Consider the following 21,703-nt stretch of genomic DNA (forward strand, 5'->3'; position numbering starts at 1 on the left):
CAGTGGCACCCACAGGATGCTCTGGGAAGGGAGCTCAATAGCGGTGCGCATGATACAGCCCAGCCAGGACCCTGAGCACCAGCGGAGCAATGACCGTGCCCTGAGCGCACGGCAGACATGGCCCCCCGCGAGCTCCCCCACGGCCGTCCGCGGGGGAGGGGACTGAGGCCCAGAGGCTGTATGCGACCACCCCTGTCACACAGCAGAATGAGGTCAAATGAGGTTTATTTGCTTCCCATCTACCTTCTTGACGGCTGGGAACCTGTCGTCCGGCACACGCATCTGGCTGAAGCAGGAGTTGAGGAGGAAGCATAGGGAGGGCCCAGAGGGCGGCCTGGACGTTTCAGGGCTATCCGGTGTCCCTTCTTCTGGCAAGAATAAGCCAGCAGGAACCAGGGTCTGCCTGGGGATACAGATCTAGCCAGGGCCCAGGAAAAGTCTTCAAGAGCAGAGAGGACCTGCCCCAGAAGGTATTTTAGGATGGTCAGTATGTCCAGGAAGCCAGTCCAAAGTTTATTCCAATGGAACAGATCTGAAGAATCGAGACTGTAGACAAGATTCCCCCCAGGCTAGAATGAGAGACAGGCGGTAAAAACCGTGCAAAGAAAGATCCAGTGATATTGGAAAGCCGGATGGGTGGAAAGGAGACGAGGATGATCCTGAGTTCCAAACCATCGGTGCACAGGAACGGGGGAAACACACGGAGCGCGGTAAGGATGAACTCTGACGTCCTTGGGGACAGTGGGACATCTAAGTGGCAATGAAGTGCTGAGCGGGGCAGCACAGAGCCCTGGGACAGGCTCGCACAGACCTGTCTCAGCGAGGACCGCCAGCTCGTCCGCTCTGCGGCGATGGGACCCGTCCAGCCTGCTCCCCGCCCCGACCCTCCACGGCTCACACACACCGGGCACTCGGTAAATACTTTCTGAATGAATGTTATGATCCGATCTACTTTTATTCGGCTTATCTTCAAGGATATCATGACTCTGTCCAACACCTCGATGAAATTCACACCCACTCTCTTTATTCTAGTCTTTCCAAGGCCGTGCATCCTATTAGAGGAAGGAATGAGGTCCGTTTAACGGGAATTAGTTTCAGTGAACAGAGGTTCACCCACCCAGCAGCACGGACGGCAAACAGCGAGGAGACGCCGCACTGGTTACGCTCGTCACAAACGTCCCGCTCGATTACTCTAAAGGTCGAGGACGAGAAAGTCTCCCTTATGATCGTTCATTTAAGTTACATCTCTGGTGCCCACATAGGTATGACTCCCCAAAGAGCCTCCGGAAAGAGAAATAAAACAGCAGCACAGACAAAGTGACAGCAGACAGCTTGCAATATTCGACAGAATTTCAGAAAGGGGGCGTCTGGGGGGCTCAGCGGCTTCAGCATCTGACTCTCGGTTTCAGCTCAGGTCTCAATCTCAGGGTGGTGGGACCCAGCCCCACATCGGGCTCCACACTCAGCGGGGGTCTGCCTGAGACTCTCTCTCTCTCTCTCTCTGCTCCTCACTGCCCCCACCAAAACAATAAATAAATCTTAAACAACAACAAAAAAAGAATTTCAGAAATGTCCGAAATGAGCAGAAGCTGGTCACGACAGTACAAGCGAGTGCAGACTTGGGACTGTCCAGTGTCCATTCCGCACGTTCCAACGCAGAGCCTGTTTCTCCCATGCGAAGTCACCACAGGACACCGGGACCAGTGGTTGGAGCAGCGCAGCAGGAGCAAACACGCACCCTCCTTCCTGCTCCCAGTGAGCGGCCCAGGAGCTGGCTTCATCCACGTGCAGGGCTGCAGGGACCAATTTGGGGGATGGCCGCTTGACCCAATTTAGATCAGTGAGAAGAGCAGGATTTTACTGGTAGACCTGCTCCCTTCTGCCAGGAACACGAACGGCAAGGCTGCTGTGGAACCGGAAGCCGCCACGGGCCACCACGGGCCACCACGGGGCACCACGGATACCTGGAACGGAAGCCAACCCAGGTGAGGGCCGAGTCGGAGCAGATCCTGAGAGCCCTGACGGAGCCATATCAAAGCTAGCCCTTTTGGGGATTTTTCAGTCTCTAAGCCAAAAAAAATCCCATTTTCGATTACGTCAGGTTGAATCAGATAATGCACTTTCCCTGGAAAGACTCCTGGCTCACCTCATTGCCCGAGCAGCTCTCCCTCTGAGCGCAAGTTCGGGAAGGAGGCGGCCCCTCCCTTCCCCCTGGCCATCTCTTTGTGTTGCTGGACACAGGATGCAAGCAAACCCAAGGGGACATTTTTAAGAACTTACGAGGGTAACGACAGACATGACAGCTCAGTCTTTCCAAGCCGTGATAACGCAGGCAAACCAGAAGGAAAAGAGCCATGAAAGCCATGCCAGGACGGATGGTCTGCGCACTAGTCAGCTCGTCCCAGACACCGTGAAGCGAGGTTCGCAGCTCGGCCCCAAAGCTGCCGCACGCTACGCCGCTGATGCCGAGGAAACCCACGCGCCTGCTCAAACATTTCTACCAACAGCGGCAAAGAGCCTCCCCCCTCAGACTAGAGGCCACGAAGCCAGATCGCAGCCTCTCTACCTTTACAACCCAGAGCACAAGCGTCTGCCGAGAAGAACACACGGGGAAGCAACCCGTCCCGTAACTACAGCGTGGATAAACGCGGCAGAGGAAGGCAGGAAACGAACCGCCTCCCAGGGGGATGTCTGTCTGCTCCGGGCCAAGCCCTGAACCTCCATGTTCTCAGCGCGCTCTCCCGTTTCCTGCGGTACCTGCATCCGACAGGCACTGCCGGCTGGGATACTTCTCCATTCACGTATGTCTCCCCAGTTAGAGGGTGACCCCCCTAGAGCCCAGGACCTCATCCTTCCACACCTAACAGTGTCTAACACGATGAAGATCCTCCGGAAATGTCCCTTGGAAATTCTCAAAATATAATGCCCTTGGCTAGCAATGAACTGATAGTACGACGAGTAAGTCCGTCTTCCTCGCTCACAGTTAAGAGCAGTTACTACCTGGGACGCCCCAGTGGCTCGGTCAGGAGAGCCTCTGCCTTTGGCTCCGATCGTGATCTCCTGGGATCGAGTCCTGTGTCGGGCTCTGCACTGAGCGCGGAGCTGTTTGAGATTCTCTCTCACTCTCGCCTCCCCCTCCACCCCACGGCCACGCTGTGCACTTGTGTTCTCTCTTTCAAATAAAAAAAAAAAAAAAGTTGACTATTTACCAAATAGCTCTTCTGTGCCAAGTCATGTGCTCAAAACCACACGTAAATGATTTAGTCATTGACTTGGACTGAGTTCATCGTGACGGGAAATGCAACCAGATTGAGAGGGAAGATCACGTCTCCTCCTAACTCTTCCCACTGCCGAACCTGAACAGAAACAGAACACCGGCATACAGGTTCAGGGCGACACGCCTGGACTCAACCTAGGGAGGGCGCTCCAGAGTGGGCCAAGGGCTGGGCCCCGGGCAGACCCGGCAAAGGGCGTTTCAGCAGGGACACCTCCACGAGGCAGTGTGGGCACGGGAGGGGCGGCCACCATGGAGTAGACAGAGCTGGACGTCCGGGGTCCCCCGTCAGCCTGCGAGCGCACAGCAGCAGCTGCACTCAGTCTGAGCGACGTCCCAGGCTCAGCTCTGAGCCTGGCTCATTACCACCCCCTTATTGTCTCCTTGTCCTCAGTGTCTGTGGCCTCTCCCCGCGCAGACACATGGCCGTCCTGCGATGTCGGGGTTCCAAGCAGACGGCAGGGCTGGGTGATAGAGGGGGAGCTAAGGTCGCCAAGCAGATGACACCCCCACCACGATGAGCCCTGACTCAGTGCCCTCCCATCCCAACCTGATGCTTTGGTGGGTCATGGTGTTGGCCGGAAGGGAGCAGAACTAGGGAGGTGACCTCACAACGCTGCCCTGCAGTTCCTTGCAGCCGTGTAAGTCTTAATCAAACACACACTTTCAAGAAGGTCTGAGCCAGCATCCAACAAGCTAGTATTCCCGGCTTGTTCTGCTTTCAGCTCTCCAACTACTTGTTAGCCATTAAATCTCCTATGTGGCTGCTGGCGAGGGGAGAGCATGTGCAAAGGTCCAGCGGTAAGGAAAGCCGGCAGAGCTGGGAGACAGACTCAGAGTGGCCAGAACCTGGGTTACACAGAGCGGGGCTGGAAACAGGTGAAAACGGATGGACGCGCAGCGCCAAGTTGGGAAGAGCCTCATAAGGAGGGTTCGTGCCCTGCCCCCCCCACTGGCCCCGGGATAGCAGGAGGTCACTGAGATGCTTAAATCAGGGCGGAGAAGCAATCAGATGTGTGTCTCGGAAATCTCGTCTCGTATACTGTGTGGATAGCAGACCGACAGGGAGGAGCGGTACGAGAAGAGACAGGAGCAGCCACAAGGAGGCTGTGTGCACAGCGCGGGCAGCTCAGACTGCCATCCCGAGGAGCGGACACCCTCAACAAACACTTATTAGGGACACCAGGAGGACTTGGCCACAGACCGCGTGAGGGACATGAGAGAGGCCGGCACGGGGGAGTCATGGCTGATCCTGAGACTCCTGGCACGGCCGGGCACGGGGCTGATGGCACCACGCACTAAGAGGGACACACGATGGGCCAAGGGGGACAGGAGTCAGCCTGGAGCAGCCTAAAGCCAGGTGACATCCAAGAGGAGATGTCGTCCAGAAGGCAACTGGTTGGTCTGAAGTTGCATCAGAAAAGCCCATTAGCATTAATGTTAATGTGCTCATTAATATACAGAATGTAAGGGAGGTCATGGGAAGTGATGACATTCTCCGGGGGAGATGTCCAGTCTGACCCCGGGTAAGGGCCAGAGTGGGTAGACAGGCACCCGTACCCAGATGCCTTACTCTCAGCTTACCGGGGACATCTCGCCCTGAGCCGCATGATCAGGGCATCTCGAAACGGAAGTGCCACACCGTCTGTCCCCATAGGGAAAGCGGCCCCTACGACCCGCACATCACCATCGGGTCACTGTCTGCCAGCACCCTGGGATGCCGGTTCCAATACCGCAAGCACTCACCTGTCGACAAGGCTTCCTCCCGAACCTCGTCTTCTCTGGGCTGATGAATGTTCCAGGACGTTTTGGGAAGCGCGGAGATTTCCTCCGGCGAGGCCAACCTTACCATATCCATGTGATTGCTCTGGAACCGGTACCGCGGGATGAAGCAGGTTTTGCCTCGCCGGAAAATGTCCTTGATGATCTCCTCTGTCTCGATCTCGTCCGGCATGCTCAGGAAGATGGAGATTCTCTTGGACTTCTGATACTGACTGTGGGCCATCACCTAAATGGGAAACGGCAGTCACATTGATTCCCCAAGGTGACACTTCCAAACACCAGTGGCTACCCCTTTGCGGTTTTTACCCCTTCTCCCTTCTCCCTCCGCCTTCTCCAGCTTCTTGAAATACAAGTCACCAACGGAGAGCAGAGCGGCTGAGGGGGCTGGGAGGGCCTGCGTCCTGAAGCCCAGGGCTTGGTTCTGAGCCCAGCAATGACCTCTCTGACCTCTTGCCATCTTTCTCACACGCCTGCTCCAGCAGGAGTGACAACTCGTTAAAAAGTCACCGTCACCTTACAGAATCCCAAGCCTGCCGTCCAGCCACCTTCAGTCCAGCCACCTTCGGTCACCCTGCACACTGCCCTGAGCGTCCCCGCCTGGCTTCCACTCTGCACCTCGGCTCCCACGAGCTTCCTCACTCCCTGGATCGTCAGGCTCGCATCCCCTTAAATTCTGCCCGTTTTAGCCAACTCAGGCGCTCGCTTGAACACTTAAAACACTTAAGAGTGCGCGGAACACTTACTCATGTATTATCTGGCTGATCACTAACTGTCTCACAAGTCCCAACAGCAGTATTGTGACCATGCGGTAAGCTCCTGGGAGCAGGGGACAAGCCTGTCCTTCTTTAGCTCTGACGACCTCTGTCCCCACCTCCTACAACTCTCCTGTCCAGATGTTACAGAGTCTGCGGAGACGAGGAGAGGCTCTTGGAGAGGTGCAGTCCTTCTAGAGACAAGTACCAGGTTGCGAGAAGGCCCCCAAGTGGGGAAACGCCATCATGCTCAGTTTCATCAGGCCTCAGAGCAGTTAATCTCTGAACTGCCCCAGACTCACGAGTTGGCTCTCAGCAACCCTTCCTTTCTTGTTCCTCTGAGCTAAGAAGACAGATACAGCAACCCTGGCCGAAAAACAGGTCTGGCAGAAAGACCGACACAGAGAGCCAGGTCAGTCCTAACGGAAAGGAGCACGAGCGTTCAGCAGCCGGAGCGCACCAGACTGCGGCCGGGGAAGCGAGCTCCATCCTCCCGGGAAGTCACATCACTGCTACGAGGCCTGATAAAAGGCGAAATGAAAAGAAATGTGATCCCCAGACCCTGGGAAGACCTGCGGCTCCTGGCACCCAGGTGCTTTCTGAGAAAGTTACGTGTCTGTCCTGTCTGTTCTCTTTAAAGAGAGTATGAAGCACCAGGAGCTGAATAAGCAGAAACAGAAATCAGTTAAAATTCAGTGCGAGACCGTGCATATGCATTTATCTTCCTTGTTCCTGACATCTCATTTATGTGACAATAAAGAAGCACAAAAAGAGAAAACCATTATGGCACCGAGAACAGGAGAACAGACACTTGACTAATTTCTGTGAGACGGAGAGGAGACGGGGCGGTATTTCCAGACCAGCAGCAGTAGACACAACAGGCAGACGACGTGGCTGTGGGGCTGGCAGAACCCCCCCCCCCCCAGAGTGACTGCAAAAGAGATCCCGGGAGCTGTCATACCTTCATTCATAAACACAAGTCCACAAGGAAGGTTCAGCAAACATTTTAGAACGTCAAAACACAAAAGAGAAGGAATAAAAGGGGGAAACGGAGATAATGGAGAGAATGGGAAATTTTTAAATTCTAATTAGTTTTCTCAGACAAATTCAAGACAGTTGCATCTATAAGGTAACAACATGCTATGGAAAGAAAGCAATCCGAAAATTGAGAAATGATCATTGAAAATTAAAATTAGGGGTGCCTGGGTGGCTCAGTGGGTTGGGCTGCTGCCTTCGGCTCAGGTCATGATCTCAGGGTCCTGGGATCGAGCCCCGCATCGGGCTCTCTGCTCCGCGGGGAGCCTACTTCCCTCTCTCTCTCTATCTCTCTCTCTGCCTGCCTCTCTGCCTACTTGTGATTTCTGTCTGTCAAATAAATAAATAAAATCTTTAAAAAAAAATTAAAATTAAGAATACCAACATTTTAAAGTTCAGGAGAAAGCCTTAAAGTAGGAGAAAAAGACAAAGAAATGGGGAAAGTAAAAAAAAAGAAAGAAAGAAAGACAGACTCTTAAAAGACACAGAAAGCCTGTAGGATTTTCACTAGCTGATTCATAGGAATTGCAGAAAGGCACAAAGGAAAAGAAGTAATCGAAGATAGAACAGATAAAGATACCAGTCTTCACATTGAACGGAGGTCATGGGTGCTAAGGGGAACAAGCAATATATTTTTAAACTTGAAATTCAAACCAGCAGTGAAATATGAGGGTAAAGACTTTTTCTAATATATAAAGTCTTAAAAAACTTACCCCCATAGATATTTCTAAGAACAAAAAAAATTCCTTGATAATATACTCTAGTAAGATGGAGAGAAAGAAATCCAACCAAGAAGACACTGGGTTCGGGGAGCCCAACGGAGAAGCGGGGTGGGAGGAAGTCCAGGCTGTGCACTGGGCCACAGCAGAGGGAGCAGGGGCCTGGAGTGCTCTCAGGAAGAAGACTGATTTATTTAAACAGACAAAATGAAAAAGAATCTACTGGTAAAATAAAGGCATATTCTTGTTTTGCCAAAAAGGAAAAATAAAAGTCATCAGAAACTCCTTGAAAACCATAGAGCTGCATTAGAAACGTAGACTCCAAACAGGAGCAGACTAAAGCCTGTTACGATTTTGAGCAATTTTAGAGTGTAACGAAAGAGAGTTCTCAGCAGTGACACTGGAAACATTCTCTGCCTAGCCACACACATCTAGTGACACAGAATCATACATCCTTTTCTGATAACCATACAACTTGGTTCTACAGTGAATACTATCTATGTAATCAATACACTGTAAATACTATTCCCTGAAACTCCAAATTTGGAAATCTGCAACTGAAAATGCTCCGTAGACTCATTCTAATTACAAAACAATAGAAATATTATAAAACTTGACAATTTAAGAATGATGATATAAGGGTCAGAAGCTGGCAGATGGAACAGAAGACAGGTATAGGGCACTAATGTCCTTATTTAGTTGGGGAGTCAAGATATGACACAAAGTTGAATTTCTTCACCATACATTGCTTTTCCGATAAATTTCTAAATTATAAAAAAAGGTGCTGTGTCATGAAGAATAAATGTGCATTGTGAAATACGTTATTGAGAGAATGGCATCACTTAACACCTTTGTTGACTGTGCACTACGGCAAAATAGTGTTCTAATCCCAGCACCTGGATGTCTCCAGCCATGACCCCCTGGTTGGTCATGAAATCAACAGTAGGTTACAAGCAGCTTTTTAAATAAAACAGAACATATTGAAGTTTACTGTATATAGTAAGAATTGTGAAACCCTGGACTGTGAAACATTTCTTCGGTATGTGTATCTGTAGGGGGGACAATGTACCGAGCACGGAGGGTCCTGGGTCTGCTTTTCAACGTTTCTCTCTACTCTGATGCCAGCTCTGACTTGTCCCCTGTTCTGTCACTGGTTCTGCATCGGCATAGCTACTACTTCCACACAGAACTTCTCAACTCTCATCTTCCGCAGACAGAGAAACAACTCATCCTCGTCTTCCCCGCGCCTTTCCCACGTCTGCTCCAGGCCTTGTGCGCCTCCTGCCTAGTGAGGTCAAACCCCCATTCTGCAAGCACAGGACTGCTCTCCTCTGCGGGACCCTCTGAGCTCCATCCCACCTGTTGCCAGGCTTGCACGGCTTCTCAACTGCGCAGACTCCCGTTTCCCAAAATGCTCGCACAGGCTTCTCCTAAAGGCTGCCTGGAAAGCGTGTGCAGGGCGCCCGACTGGCTCAGTCCGTGAAGCACCTGACTCCTGATCTCCGGGGTGTGAACTCAAGTACCACTTTGGGTGTGGAGATTAATTAAAAACAAAATCTTAAAAAAATTAAAAAAAAATGTGGGGGCGCCTGGGTGGCTCGGTGGGTTAAGCCGCTGCCTTCGGCTCAGGTCATGATCTCAGGGTCCTGGGATCGAGCCCCGCATCCGGCTCTCTGCTCCGCGGGGAGCCTGCCCCCCCCCCCCGCCTGCTTGTGATCTCTGTCTGTCAAATGAATAAGTAAAATCTTTAAAAGTAAATAAATAAAATTAAACGCGTCGGAGCCAGGTTCGACGCGGACGGCGGCGCTGCGGAGGCCGCGTCCCCTGCACCTGGGCCAGACGGTCCCCGCGCCGCCCACGCCCCGCCCTCACCCACAGAACCCATCAGCTACGGGGCCCGGCGCGTCTCCCTGGGGTGCTCCCTCGCTCGGGGTGAGCACACGGGTGACCCCGCGTTCCCTCTCCCTGCGGGCGCCGGCGCGGGGACCCGCGGGGACCTCGCCCCCGGGAACCGGTCGGGGACGGGGCGCGAAGGCCGAGGCAGGGCGCCGGCGGCAGCTCCTGCAGGGACCGCGGGGAAGTCCGCGCCGGGGGCAGAGCTGGGAGGGCGCAGCCCCGCCCCCGGCCCCGCCCCCGGCCCCGGCCCCGCCCCCGGCCCCGCCCCCCGCGGGCTCCCCTCCCGGCGGCGCGCGAGCGCACAGGTGCACGCGCGCGCACGGCACCCCCGGGCCGGCCGCGCGCTTCTCCGCCCGCGTCCCCGAGGGGACTGGACGCTGAGCCGCGCGTCCGCGCTGCCCGGGACTCGGGGGCCCCTCGGGGCTCAGGGCCCGCGCTCAGCGCGCCGGAGCTTCCTGCCTCCACCCCGCTCTCACTTCGGCCGGCTGTCATCCGTCTCCACCCTCCTCAGCCCTCCTCAGCCCAGGACCCCCTCGCCTCACGCTCCCCCCGGCGGAAGGACGTGCGCGCCCCCGAATCGCCCGCGGAGGAACGTGCGCGCGCCCGGAGGGTCCTCCCGGCGCCTGCGGAGGGACGTGCGCGCGCCGGCCAGCTGCGCCTGCGCAGGCCGTCGACCCAGAGCCGCCCGGCGGTCCGGCGAGCGTGGCGGTCCGCTGCGGCGGTCGCCCTCGCGGTCTCGTACCTCCTGGGCCAGGAGGCGGGACTGGCGCAGCCGCTCCTCGGCGCTGATCGCCCGCAGACGCTGCTTCAGCTCGGCCCGCAGGCTCCGCTTGGCGCTGCTCACAGCCGCCGCCGCCGCCATCTCCCGGGCGCCCCGTGTTCGTCCCCGCTTCCGGGTCGCGGGCGCCCGCCCCCAGCACGCCTCCCGCCGGGGACTCCGCGCGGCCAGGGCAGGGTCTGAGGTCGGCCGGGTCCGGGGGAGGGTCCGGGGGAGGGTCCGGGGGAGGGGCGGCCCCGGGGAAGGGGGAGGGTCCGGGCGCAGTGAGGCCCCGGGTGGGGGGGGTCCGAGGTGGGCGGGGGACCCCCCAGTGGGTGGGTCCGGGGGCGGGTCCGGGGGAGGGGCGGGCCCGGGGGAGGGGGAGGGTCCGGGCGCAGTGAGGCCCCGGGTGGGGGGGGTCCGAGGTGGGCGGGGGACCCCCCAGTGGGTGGGTCCGGGGAAGGTCCGGGGGCGGGTCCGGGGGAGGGGCGGGCCCGGGGGAGGGGGAGGGTCCGGGCGCAGTGAGGCCCCGGGGGAGGGCCCGAAGTGGGCGGGGGACCCCGGGAGAGAGTGAGGCCTCAGGGCCGCCCCGGGGAGGGTCTGGGCTCCGTGCGTCCCCAGGGAAGAGGGAGGGTCGGTGGAGGGGGGCTGTGTCCTGCGGGGGCAGAGAGCGAGCGACCGCCTGTGGCCGTCCTGGGTTCGGGGAGGGGGCGCGGCCGGCCCCCGCGCTGGCCTAGGTTGCTGTGAGTGAGCCCTGGGGCCTGACCAGCGCGCAGGGGCCGGCGAAGAGAAGTACACAGGGTGCCCAGACCTGCGGGTTAAAGGGAACATGATTGTTGTTGGGTTGTTTTTTTGGCAAAAACACTTTCCTCTCTTTCTCTTTCCCAGCGGGTGGGAGGGAGCCGGTTTGTAACTGAGTTTGTAACAGGACAGACCCTCGAAGCGGCCGGTGCCTTTTGTGCTCACCCCTGGAGAATTCAGGACTCGGAGTAAGTGCCCAGTGCGTGACAGGGTCAAGGTCCGGCGTGTGCTCGAGGTTGGGTGCCGGGCCCTGGGGCCTCCGGAGCAATGAGCAGATGGAGACCCCGAGTTTCCTCGTCTGCAGGTGTTTACCTGGACTGGGAGGAAGGAAGACTGTAATCGCAGGGACTCCGTTGGGGAAAGGCTCGTACACTCTAGATTGACCCCTCGCGTGTTGACAGCAGTGATCCCATGGAAAGGTGAGGGGGTTCGTCATTGAGTAGATAATTAGAAGTTGAGAAAATTTAGTGAGTTTTGTGGTAATCAGTTTTACCCTTTACTGAAGTTCCTGTGGGAAAACAAGCATTCGGGCATAGCCAGCGAAACAGAAGATGAAAGGCCGCCCGGAACTGGCCCTTCCAGACCTGAAACATACGGTAAAACCCACATAACTGCAACAGTTGGGGATTGCCACCCAGTCGAACAATGGAATAGAGCAGAAGCTCAGAAATAGACCTGAAGCCATACGGCAGCATAGTATATGACAAAGATGGCATCTCAGATCACGGGGCCAGCACCATCTGTGTAATAAGTGGTCCTAGGAGAGCTGGACAGCCATTTCTTAAAATGTAAAATTATGTCCATATCTCTCACCATATATAAGAAATAACTCCAAACGGATGAAGGATGTCGTGTACAACCTAAGACTGGGGGAGAGAGGGCGCTTCCCCCACAACGGCAGTGTGGGAAGGGTGGTGAGAGAGAAGACTGGTAAGTTCGACTGCAGACGAGTGTCTTGTAACTTTGCACGGCACATACACAAAAGACCACTGACAAACGGGAGGAGATACGCGCAGCATAAACCTCAGACAAAGGGTGAGTTTCTTTTAATAAAGAACTCTTTAAACGTTGGGTTCCAAGGCAGTTAGGCCAGAAAAATAATAATGGGCAACCAGCCTGCAAAGAAAGAAGTAAAACTTCTCTGCAGACGGCATGACCACATGTACAGGGAATCCGGAGGAACCCATCCGAAAGCTGTGAGGACTAGTACAGTGGGGCTCGGCGAGGTCACAGGATAGGAGACCGGCCTCCTAGCCTGGCGTGGTTCACACGGGATGCGTTGCTGGTTCTTCTGGTCCTGCAGCAGCTCCTGGCCTTTGGATTCAAATTAGGACCACGGCTCTGGAGATGTTGCTGGCTCCAACATCACATGCGCCCGTCCTTTATAAGTGTGGAACCAGCCCTACTGGTTCCTTCGAGCTACACACAGAGCTGACCCTCGGACAACATGGGCATTCGGAGCACTGACCCCTGCATAGTCACCTCTCCAAAAACTTAACTACTAATACCCCACCAGTGAGGGAAGCCTTGCAGACCACATGCACAGTTGATGAACACCTAGTTTGTGTATGTGTTGCAGACTGTGCTGAGGATATAGTGAGTCAGGGAAGGGACTGTTGTTAAGTCATGAGAGAAAATACTTTTATAGTACTGGACCGTATCAGAGAAAAATCTTAAGTGTAAGTGAACCCATGCAGTTCCTGCCTTTGTTGGATATTGATCAACTATATACTTATATATAAAACAGGAGATAATGTAAGTAGGAGATTTATATGTATATCTCATGTTATCATATGCCTATAATAATAGGTGTATATAACAAGATGTAAGTTATACATAAAAAGACTATATGTACTGATTGATTCCCTTTCTCTAGAAAAGCCCAATACAGATTTTTGTAATAATCCAGAGGGTCTCAAATTTGAAAAATAATTCCATTTGCAATAGCATAAAAAAAATACTTAGAAATAAGTTTAACAAGTGTTAGAGTTCTGGAAACTACATGGCATTGTTGAGAGAAAGGAGGCCTCTATAAACTGAAGGACATCCCATATTCATGGGTTGGAAGACTTACTATTACCATAGCACTGCTCCCTAATCTGATCTGTAGAGTCAACGCAATACCTGTCAAGTATGGCTTTTTTGCAAAAAACAACAAATTTATTGTCATGGTAAAACAAGATACCCAGAATAACCAAAACAGTCTTGAGAAAAGAGAACGAAGTTGGAAAACTCCCAGAACTGAACTCGAGAAGTTAATACAAAGCTACAGTAATCAAGGCAGCGTAGTCCTGGGGTAAGGAAGAGCAGGACAGGTAAATAGCGTAGAATCGGGAGCCCAGAAATAAACATTCACACTCACGGTCACTTGATTTTCCTGAGAGAGAGCCAAGATGCTTCTATTGGGAAAGAATGGTTTTCTCCAACAAACAGTGATGGGATGTGGAAAACAAGGAACTGGGATCCTTGCCTAACACCACAGTCACAATTTAACTCAAAGTAGATCAAAGGCCTGAAGGTAAGTGCCGAAACAAAACTCTAAGAAGAAAACGTAGGCGTGCATGTTTATTTCCGTGGATTAGGTAGTGGTTCCTTAGTTGTAGCACCAGACCCAAGCAACAAAAGAAAAATAATCCGGACTTCATCAAAATTAAGCATGTTAGTACATTAAAGGACATCATCGCATATACGAGGGAATTAAATCGGGAGTATGTAAAGAACCCTTACAACTGAGCTTTAGAAGGTAATCTAAACAGGCCAGAGACTTCCGTACAGACAAGTCTCCGCCTAAGATGGCTACAAAGGACAGAGTAAGATAGCAGCATCCTTTGTCCTTAGAGAACTGCAAACCCAAACCACAAAGGGATGCTGTACACGCGTGCGCACACACGCACAAACACACACACACACACACATACACACACACGGCCATAATCAGAAACACAGCGTCGGCGAGGGTGTAAAAGTGAGAGTCCTCCTGCTCCTGGGAACCTGGGACACTACAGCGGGCGTGGGCCCAGTGACAGAGGCCACATGCTGCACGGTCCCGTTTGTATGAAATACCCAGGACAGGCAAATCCACGTAGACAGCAGGTGAGGGAGAGGTCGCCCGGGGCTGAGGCAGGAGTACGGGGCTTTTGTTTGGGGTGATGAGAATGTTCTAAAGTTACACAGAGAGGCTGCGAAGCACTGTGCGTAAACTAAAAACTGCTGACTTGTGCATTTTAAAAGGGTGATTTTAATGTCCATTACATTGCCATGAAATAAAGAACAGCAGAAAAAATCTACACGTATCCGCTCATTTCTGAAAGAAAAAGATGCAGTAAACATCAACTGTAAACAAACGTGGCATGGGTGAGGGCATGGGTGGGGCAGCAGTAAGGGAGTAGCCGAGTGACGGGGACAACGACATTTCTTCAATGACACCGGTCTGGGTAGCTCTGATCCTCAGAACCACGCCAACGTCTGCATGCACACGTGCACACGTCCGCACAGCCAGGAGCAGAGCAAGTGGGATGAGAAGGATGTGCACTGTGACAGTTGACATACCACGAACGGAGGAGGAGGAAAGAACTGACTTAAGTAACTGCCGGAAGCAGCGATCTGACCGTCCCCTGTAAGAGTGGGGGCCGAGGCAGCTGTACCCTGACCGCGCACTCCAGTTGAGACATTCATTTCTCATCAGGTAATAAATCAGTAATTGTGAAACTACTTTATCTGTGTTCCAGAACTAAGCAAATAAGGAAATGCATCATAGATCATGGGAGTGTCAGTGTCTCCCCGTCAGGAAAAACAAATACAAATAAGGAAGGAGTAAAGGTTGGAATGAGCCCTGTTATGTTGCCTTGGAATGGGAAGTGTTGGTATCAATTTGTGATTTTCGATAGATACACAAATGGACAGAGAAATAGAGATGTACATTGGATGCACGGACTTACGTTTTCTAGTTCTGTCTGTGAGAGCACGCAGAAGCAGCGACCCTCCAGAGCAATGGAATCTAGCGTCCAGATCTTGGTTTCCGAGTGTCGTTCTCCAACAAGGAGTAGGGCTTCCAGCGTTGAGGCAGGAGCAAGATGGGCCTGGAACAGCTCATGGCGCCACAAGGTAAGGAAGTGATCCCAGCAGAAGGGGGCGCATCAGAAGGGAGCCAGGACCCAAACTGGAGTTCCCAGCAGCCTAAGCTGGGACAATTTGAGCAACAAAATAATAATTTTACTCTATAACCCATGAAATAAAATAAATATCCATGGTCCATAGTGATTGATAAACAGATAATGATAAATAAAAATAATAAGTAGACATAGCTCCTTGTCCTATAATTCTAGTTAGGGCGCCTGGGTGGCTCAGTGGGTTAAAGCCTCTGCCTTCAGCTCAGGTCATGATCCCAGGGTCCTGGGATCGAGGCCCACATTGGGCTCTCTGCTCAGCAGGGAGCCTGCTTCCTCCTCTCTCTCTGACTGCCTCTCTGCCTACTTGTGATCGCTCTGTCAAATAAATAAATTAATTAAAAAAAAATAATTCTAGTTAATAAATGTCGAAGGAATGGTGGAAATCGAGAATCACCATTAAGCAAAATTTGCACTTACAATCAATCAGTGCAGGCAAGAACGGGCGTGCACTGTGATAGGGGCTAAAATCAGCAAAAGAAAAAGAAAAGAAACAAAAAGATCATTTTTGTGGTCTCGAAGTATCCCCATAAGATACTTACTGGATGTTAACATGGGATAAGACACATGTGCCCCCTAATACGGCCCACTGAAAAGGACACAAATTCATTTATGTGGTATTCCTTCCGCCAGAAAAATCAGGAAAACCTCAATCACGAAAAAAATCAAACCCAAATTGAGAGACATTCTCCAAACACCTGACCAGCACTCTTTAGAAATCTCAAGGTCATGAAAGACCAAGAAACTTAGGGATCGGAGATGGAGACGGGACAGTTAAGGACATTGCGCCGTCCTTGGGCTTCTGGACCAGAGAAAGGGCGCTGGTGGGAAACCGGTGGGATTCAGGTAAGGTTTGCGTGTGGTTTGTACGTTACGTAACGGTGTGGCATCGACATTAGTTTCTTTGGAAAGAAAGCCGTACCGTGACTACGAGGGATGCTGTTGGAAGTTCGATGAAGGATATACAGGAAGTCTGTTTTTGCAGATTTTTCTGTAAGATTAAAATTCGTTCAAAAAACCTGCTAGGTAAATAAACTTGGTGGACGCATGGGATGGGAGAGATGATCCTGTGAAAAACTAGTTTTCGTTGACCTGAGGGTACGTCAACACACGTTTCCTAACCACCCGTTACAGCAACTCCTAACTCCTCTCCCGGCGACCAGTCTCCTACAACCCGGCCCCCACACTTCCCTTCTTAGGAAGAAAACACTCTCGTCCTATCACTGTCTCTAGAACCTTCCTCTGGTGAAAGCCTGTCATCATCGGACCCTGCTCCCCGCAGTGACCCGTGTGGTCCTGTTGCCGTCTGCTCCCTGGCGCGGTGCGCTGTGCTGCCCGAGACCCCCAGGCCTGGCTGACCACAGAGCTGTCCCAGTGTGCTGAGGGAGAACGTTTATTCACCAGAAGGCCTCCTGGGAAAGCACCATCTATATGACCTTTCTTACTTTTTCTTTTTTCTTTTTTTGGAAGATTTATTTATTTATTTATTTGACAGACAGAGATCACAAGTAGGCAGAGAGGCAGGCAGAGGGGTGGGGGGAAGTGGGCTGTCTGCTGAGCAGACAGCCCGATGCAGGGCTCGATCCCCGGACCCTGGGATCATGACCCGAGCCGAAGGCAGAGGCTTAACCCACTGAGCCACCCAGGCGCTCCATGACCTTTCTTTAAGAAGAAATACTTTGATAAAGCACTTGGGTCATGGACCGAAAGCCACAATCACAGAAAGATGGTCCCTAAACTGTGATGTGTAAGACAGGCAGAGGCGCATCCGTCGGTTCCCAGAGGGAAGGGGGGAGTCAAACAGAGCCCGTGGCGGAGCTAACACAATGGGTTCCCGCGCACTGGAGTGGAAACGTCCAGGAGGGACTTCCTCACTTGTGTGCTCTCGGGTGCTTGACGTGAAACCTTCCACCGACTCCCTGGCAGCATCACCCACTGTCCTTGTGGCAGGGCTGCGTGGGGAGACTGTCAGGGTGCGCGACGGCCTGCCCGGTCCGGGGCAGAGGAGAGCTGCTGTCGGAGCGACAGGAGCACATCGGCGACGGCCAGCGGGTCCAGAGGCTGCTCTGCTTCCTCCCGGGCGGAGTCCTGGACCTAGAAACTGTGACACTGGTGTTACTGTGATGTTTTCACGGAACAGGAAATAGGTTTGGATGTGCCACGTGGCTTGCCCAGGCTCACTAAGTGGGGGGCTGCTACGTGAAAGAAATCGAGACCTCCAAAACCCATGCTAACCCGCCTCCTCTGTCCCAGCCGTGTCCCAGACGCCGGGGGACTGTCAGCCTGAGGCCGTGGGTAGCAGTGGCTTGTATCCTTGGTGCTCAGCCCTGGGGCTGGGACAGCGTGGGTGCTGGGGGGATGCTGGGTCAGAGCAAACTGAGTGGGGGAGCAGCCGGCTGAATCTGGGAAAACCTCAAACTCTGCCAGAAGTCGGGGTCCGGAGGAAAGAGCCTGCGCACTCTGCACCGGTCAGACCACAGCTGAGTGCCGAGCGACTGGACACACTGGGGAATATTCAGAAAAGGGTGGCGCCCTCAGCTCTACATGGCAGGTAGCCATTCCAGAAATCTAACAAGAAAACCCACCGATTCGTGTCCGTGACACCGAGCTGGTCACACACGTTCCATCCGACAGGTTTTGTGGAAACTTGCAAGTGGGTGAGGACGGGCAGGTGCGAAGGAGGAGGAGCGGAAATGAATAGTTTCCACTGTCGGGAAGGAAACACACGGAAGTCACTTACACACGTGGCCTCGTTCTTCCGTGCACAGACCCAAGACTTAATTTCCATCAGCACACCAAAACGCCGTGCATCTACCCATGCCTGCTACTTCGAGCACGGTTCGTGAGCCAGCAACATCAGCACCACCGGAACCTCGTGTGGCACGCAGGGTCTTGGGCCTGAATCTATATTTTAATCTTAACAGATCCCCAAGTGATTTGTACTCATATTAAAGTTCAGGACACACTGCCACAGCCTTGTCTAAACCAAGCGGCAGTTTGCAGGAAGAGCTAGAACGAAGTGCAGACTGTTAGTACCATCAGCCTGCACACGTCATTCCCTCCGTCTAGACAGCTCAGGGGTCTGATGACCACGGCTCCTCCCCCACCACAAGCTCCGCCCCCCGCACCAGGAAGTGGCCGCCCCACTGACGCCCTGAGGTTGAGTAAGCACTAACCCCACAGCAGGGAGGTGAGAGAGTTTTCTAAGAAGAAACAATTCTGTGCAAAGGCCCTAGAGGAAACAACCATGGGGCGTTCCAGAGGAACCGAGAGCTGGCTGGAGAGCTTCATGGGCAGAGAGAGGCAGGAGATGAGGCCGAGGTGTGGGGTCTGGAGGATGGGGGGGGGTGATTTTCATTTATCTCTTTAAGTTTTTGTTTTGTTTTGTTTTAAAGATCTTATTTATTTATTTGATAGAGAGATCACAAGTAGGCAAGAGAGGCAGACGGGGACGGGGAGGCAGGCTCCCCGCTGAGCAGGGAGCCCGATGCGGGGCTCGATCCCAGGACCCTGAGATCATGACCTGAGCTGAAGGCAGAGGCTTAACCCACTGAGCCCTCCAGGCGCCCCTTCTCCATGATTTCAATGCCAGTGGGACGCGTCTACCGCACTCTGGAGGCGTGGTTCTCCTGGGCGTCCATGGCTTCTCCGGATGGCTCTGTGTGCTGCGTAGACGCTGTAACAAGAGAAGAGCCTCGTCTCCTTCAGTCGTGCATTGCCTGTCTCAGGGAGGAGAGCCTTCCTGGTTTGGTCCCCGTCTTTGAGAACCAGTAACAGTGGGGCAGGCCTTCGCTGCCTCTTGCTCAAGGACTGTGCTTCTGGAAGCCTGAGCACCATCGCGCACACCTGCAGCAGTGGGGGGCTGCAGCTTAGATCTCTGAATCCCCAGAGAACTGTGGGCGTGGGATGTGGCCTCATGATCGCGTCACCGCCATCCGTGTCCTCCGAGTGTGTTATCCTCGGAAGCCGTGCGTCATCCCCAGCAGAAGTCGGGACCCGGGGTGGGGGCGGGGACACAGAGTGCACCGGGCATGGTGGGGGGGAGCTCAGGCTCGCAGGGGAACTGGGCCGGGGAACACCTTGTAAGAACAGCAGAGCAAGAATCCTGTGCGAATGCGCGACGTCTGGCTGTTCTGCAGAGTGAGGTGCACAGCCCCAGCTGTTCTGAGGAGGGAGATACCATACAGCGTCTTACGTTTGTTTCTTTTTCCTTTCGTCGGAGCCTGGCTGACGCACGGTGTCAGTCTTGGGGACACGGTGTAGTGACTCACCTGCTCTCTACGTTGCCCTGCGCTCCCCGTGGGCGTGGCTCCCATCTGTCACCTCTGTCACTGTCACGCTGTCACGGTGTCATGGACTATGTTCTCTCGCTGCTCCTCTCATCCCCCAGACGTCCTCAGGCACGTTTTCTCGCCTGTTCAAGGCTCCCACTCGCGGCTCGTCGGGCGCACACTGTGAGGGGCAGAAGCGAGGCCAGCGAGGGGCTTCCTGCAAAACCCGGGCAGGAGATGGTCGGCGGTGTGGCCAGGGTAGCGGTGCTGAGGGTGGTGACTGCTGACCCCCGGGCGGCTCGTGATGACGGAACCAGATGCACCTCCCACTGGGTTGCACTCGGGGTGTGAGCGGAGAGGGTCGAAGAGTGAAGGATTTGCCTGAGCGGACAGAGAGGGTGAAGTATGCGGGGCGCCGGGCTCGGGGAGCGGGTCAGGCCTTGGGATTTCCCATGACGGGGTCCGACAGGCTTGTGGAATACCCTGTAGGAAGATGTCAGGTCAGCACTGGAGTGTCTGCGTCCGGAGCTCAGGGACGCCATCCTGGCTGCGGCGTGAGCTCGGGGCCCTGTCAGGCCGGCTCCCTGGATGCTCCCGGGAGTTGGAGGGTAGGTGTGGGAAGCAGGGAAGCCGAGGACCGGCCGGGGACACCTCAGTATTTGGGGGCGGGCAGTTGGCTCAGGGAGATCACGAAAGTCCGTCGAAGGAGATGGAGGAGCGGCCAGTGAGCCAGGAGGACCAGAGACCTGTGTCCCCCACGTCCCTAACAATGCAGAGACATCCGCTGTGTCCGAAGTCATCCTGCCAGGAAGTCTGAGGACGGGGAGGCCATCCTTGACCTTGCTCGTGGGGGTGAGAGTCCGACGGATACTAGGGTCCCAGAGACAGAGGAGAGTTTAGAGGGCAAGTGTGGACTCTATTTTGAGGAGTTTTTCTCTGACTGAGAACGGAAAATCAGGGCAGTCCCTGAGAGCTTGTGTGTTGGGTTTTACTTAAGGGAAGCTGAAGGGATGTTTCTGCAGAGGCGGGGCTGGGGGGCTGACCCACACGTGGAGGGCTCGGCCCCCAGCACGTGGGCCCTCCACGGCCGCAAGAGAATGGGAGAAAAGCGCCCGAGGCAGGTGCAGAGTGGGCGGCCGGAGGGAGGGGCTCGCGCGAGCCCCGGGTGAGACCAGCAAAGTCTGGGACTGAGATCATGTCAGAGCACTTGTGTTGCGCCCACGCTTCCTGCGTGTGCGTCCTTCCGTTGCCCTAACAGCAGAGTCGTCAGCCTTGAGCTGTAGGACAGCTTCTAGAAAACACGGGCCACGGGGTTGGTTCTCCTGGGGGCCGGTTAGATTTGCTCCGTTAAGGCGGGAAATCACCGCGCTGGGCTGTTGGCCATGGAGAATCCTGCCTTCAGGCCTGAGGCCGGTGAATCCCAGAAGACCCACCAGCACCAGCAGAAATGATGCAGCCGTGCCGGTCCTGCCACCGAGTCACTGCTGGTAAACAAAGACCTTATGCTCATGCTCCGTGGAGTCACCTGAAGCGACATTTCCCCGTCAACAGCTTTGTACCCTCGGCAGAAAGTTCCAGAGCCGAGATCGTGACGCCCAGTCGGGGCTAGGGCAGTTCTCCCCGGAGGAGACACATAACGGGGTGGGGGGCACAGATGCGGGAGAGGAGCTCACCCCCCCCAGGCGGTGGGGATGACACTGGCCTCTGTGGGGGAACAGCTCACGCTCAGGCCTGGTGTGTGAGTTGGATGGGGTGTCGGCGTCTGGGCGGCCCCACGGGGCCAGGAGGGAGTGGAGCAGGAGGAGGGGCGGTCGGTGAACCCCACACTCAGCCCTGCCCTGGCCTTGCGGATGCACATTCCCAAACCAACTCAAGTCTGTTCAGGTGTATCTTTGACAAGAGCTCATTGAGCTTTTACCTGGCTCTGAACGAGACTCGGCGCGGGGTGGGGGGATGAGCACAGACAGCCACGGTTCCTGCCTGGCGGGCTTGCTGTCTGTCGGGAAACAGACACACTGATGTAAAAATCACACAAACAGAAAACTCTAATTGAGATGGCGCTGTTTGGGGAGGTGGCAGGAAAGCGGAGCCTCGTCGGGCAGGGCCATCCCTGAGACAGCGACCTCTGAGCTGGACTCGGAAGGGCAAGTAAGCCTGAACAAGAGGACCAGCTAGGGAAGCCGAGGGGACCACATGTGGGAAGGTCTGCAGGAGAAGCTGCTGGAAACAGTCCACTGAGGCTATCATGGG

The 21,703-nt window shown here is 54.4% G+C and overlaps 1 protein-coding gene and 1 long non-coding RNA gene across 2 annotated transcripts in view; one reads left to right on the forward strand and one right to left on the reverse strand.

Moving 5' to 3' along the window:
* The window catches only part of LOC101677139 (5-formyltetrahydrofolate cyclo-ligase), a 35,495-nt gene extending 25,062 nt beyond the window's left edge, over window positions 1-10,433 (reverse strand). Inside the window, exons 1-2 of the mRNA XM_045067148.1 lie at window positions 10,201-10,433; window positions 5,021-5,282 (exon numbers count right to left, since the gene is read on the reverse strand). Coding sequence (XP_044923083.1) covers window positions 5,021-5,282; window positions 10,201-10,320 — 382 coding nt within the window. The 5' untranslated portion in view covers window positions 10,321-10,433. The remainder of the gene's footprint in view (window positions 1-5,020; window positions 5,283-10,200) is intronic.
* Window positions 10,434-10,709: 276 nt separating this feature from the next.
* On the forward strand, window positions 10,710-16,235 carry LOC123388099. The gene is made up of 2 exons (XR_006602639.1): window positions 10,710-15,120; window positions 15,816-16,235. It is a non-coding gene; the product is annotated as an uncharacterized LOC123388099 (long non-coding RNA).
* Window positions 16,236-21,703: the final 5,468 nt, after the last annotated feature.

This window comes from Mustela putorius, unplaced genomic scaffold, assembly GCF_011764305.1.
Source record: "Mustela putorius furo isolate JIRA1106 unplaced genomic scaffold, ASM1176430v1.1 tig00003875_pilon_pilon_pilon, whole genome shotgun sequence".
NCBI lineage: Eukaryota > Metazoa > Chordata > Mammalia > Carnivora > Mustelidae > Mustela > Mustela putorius.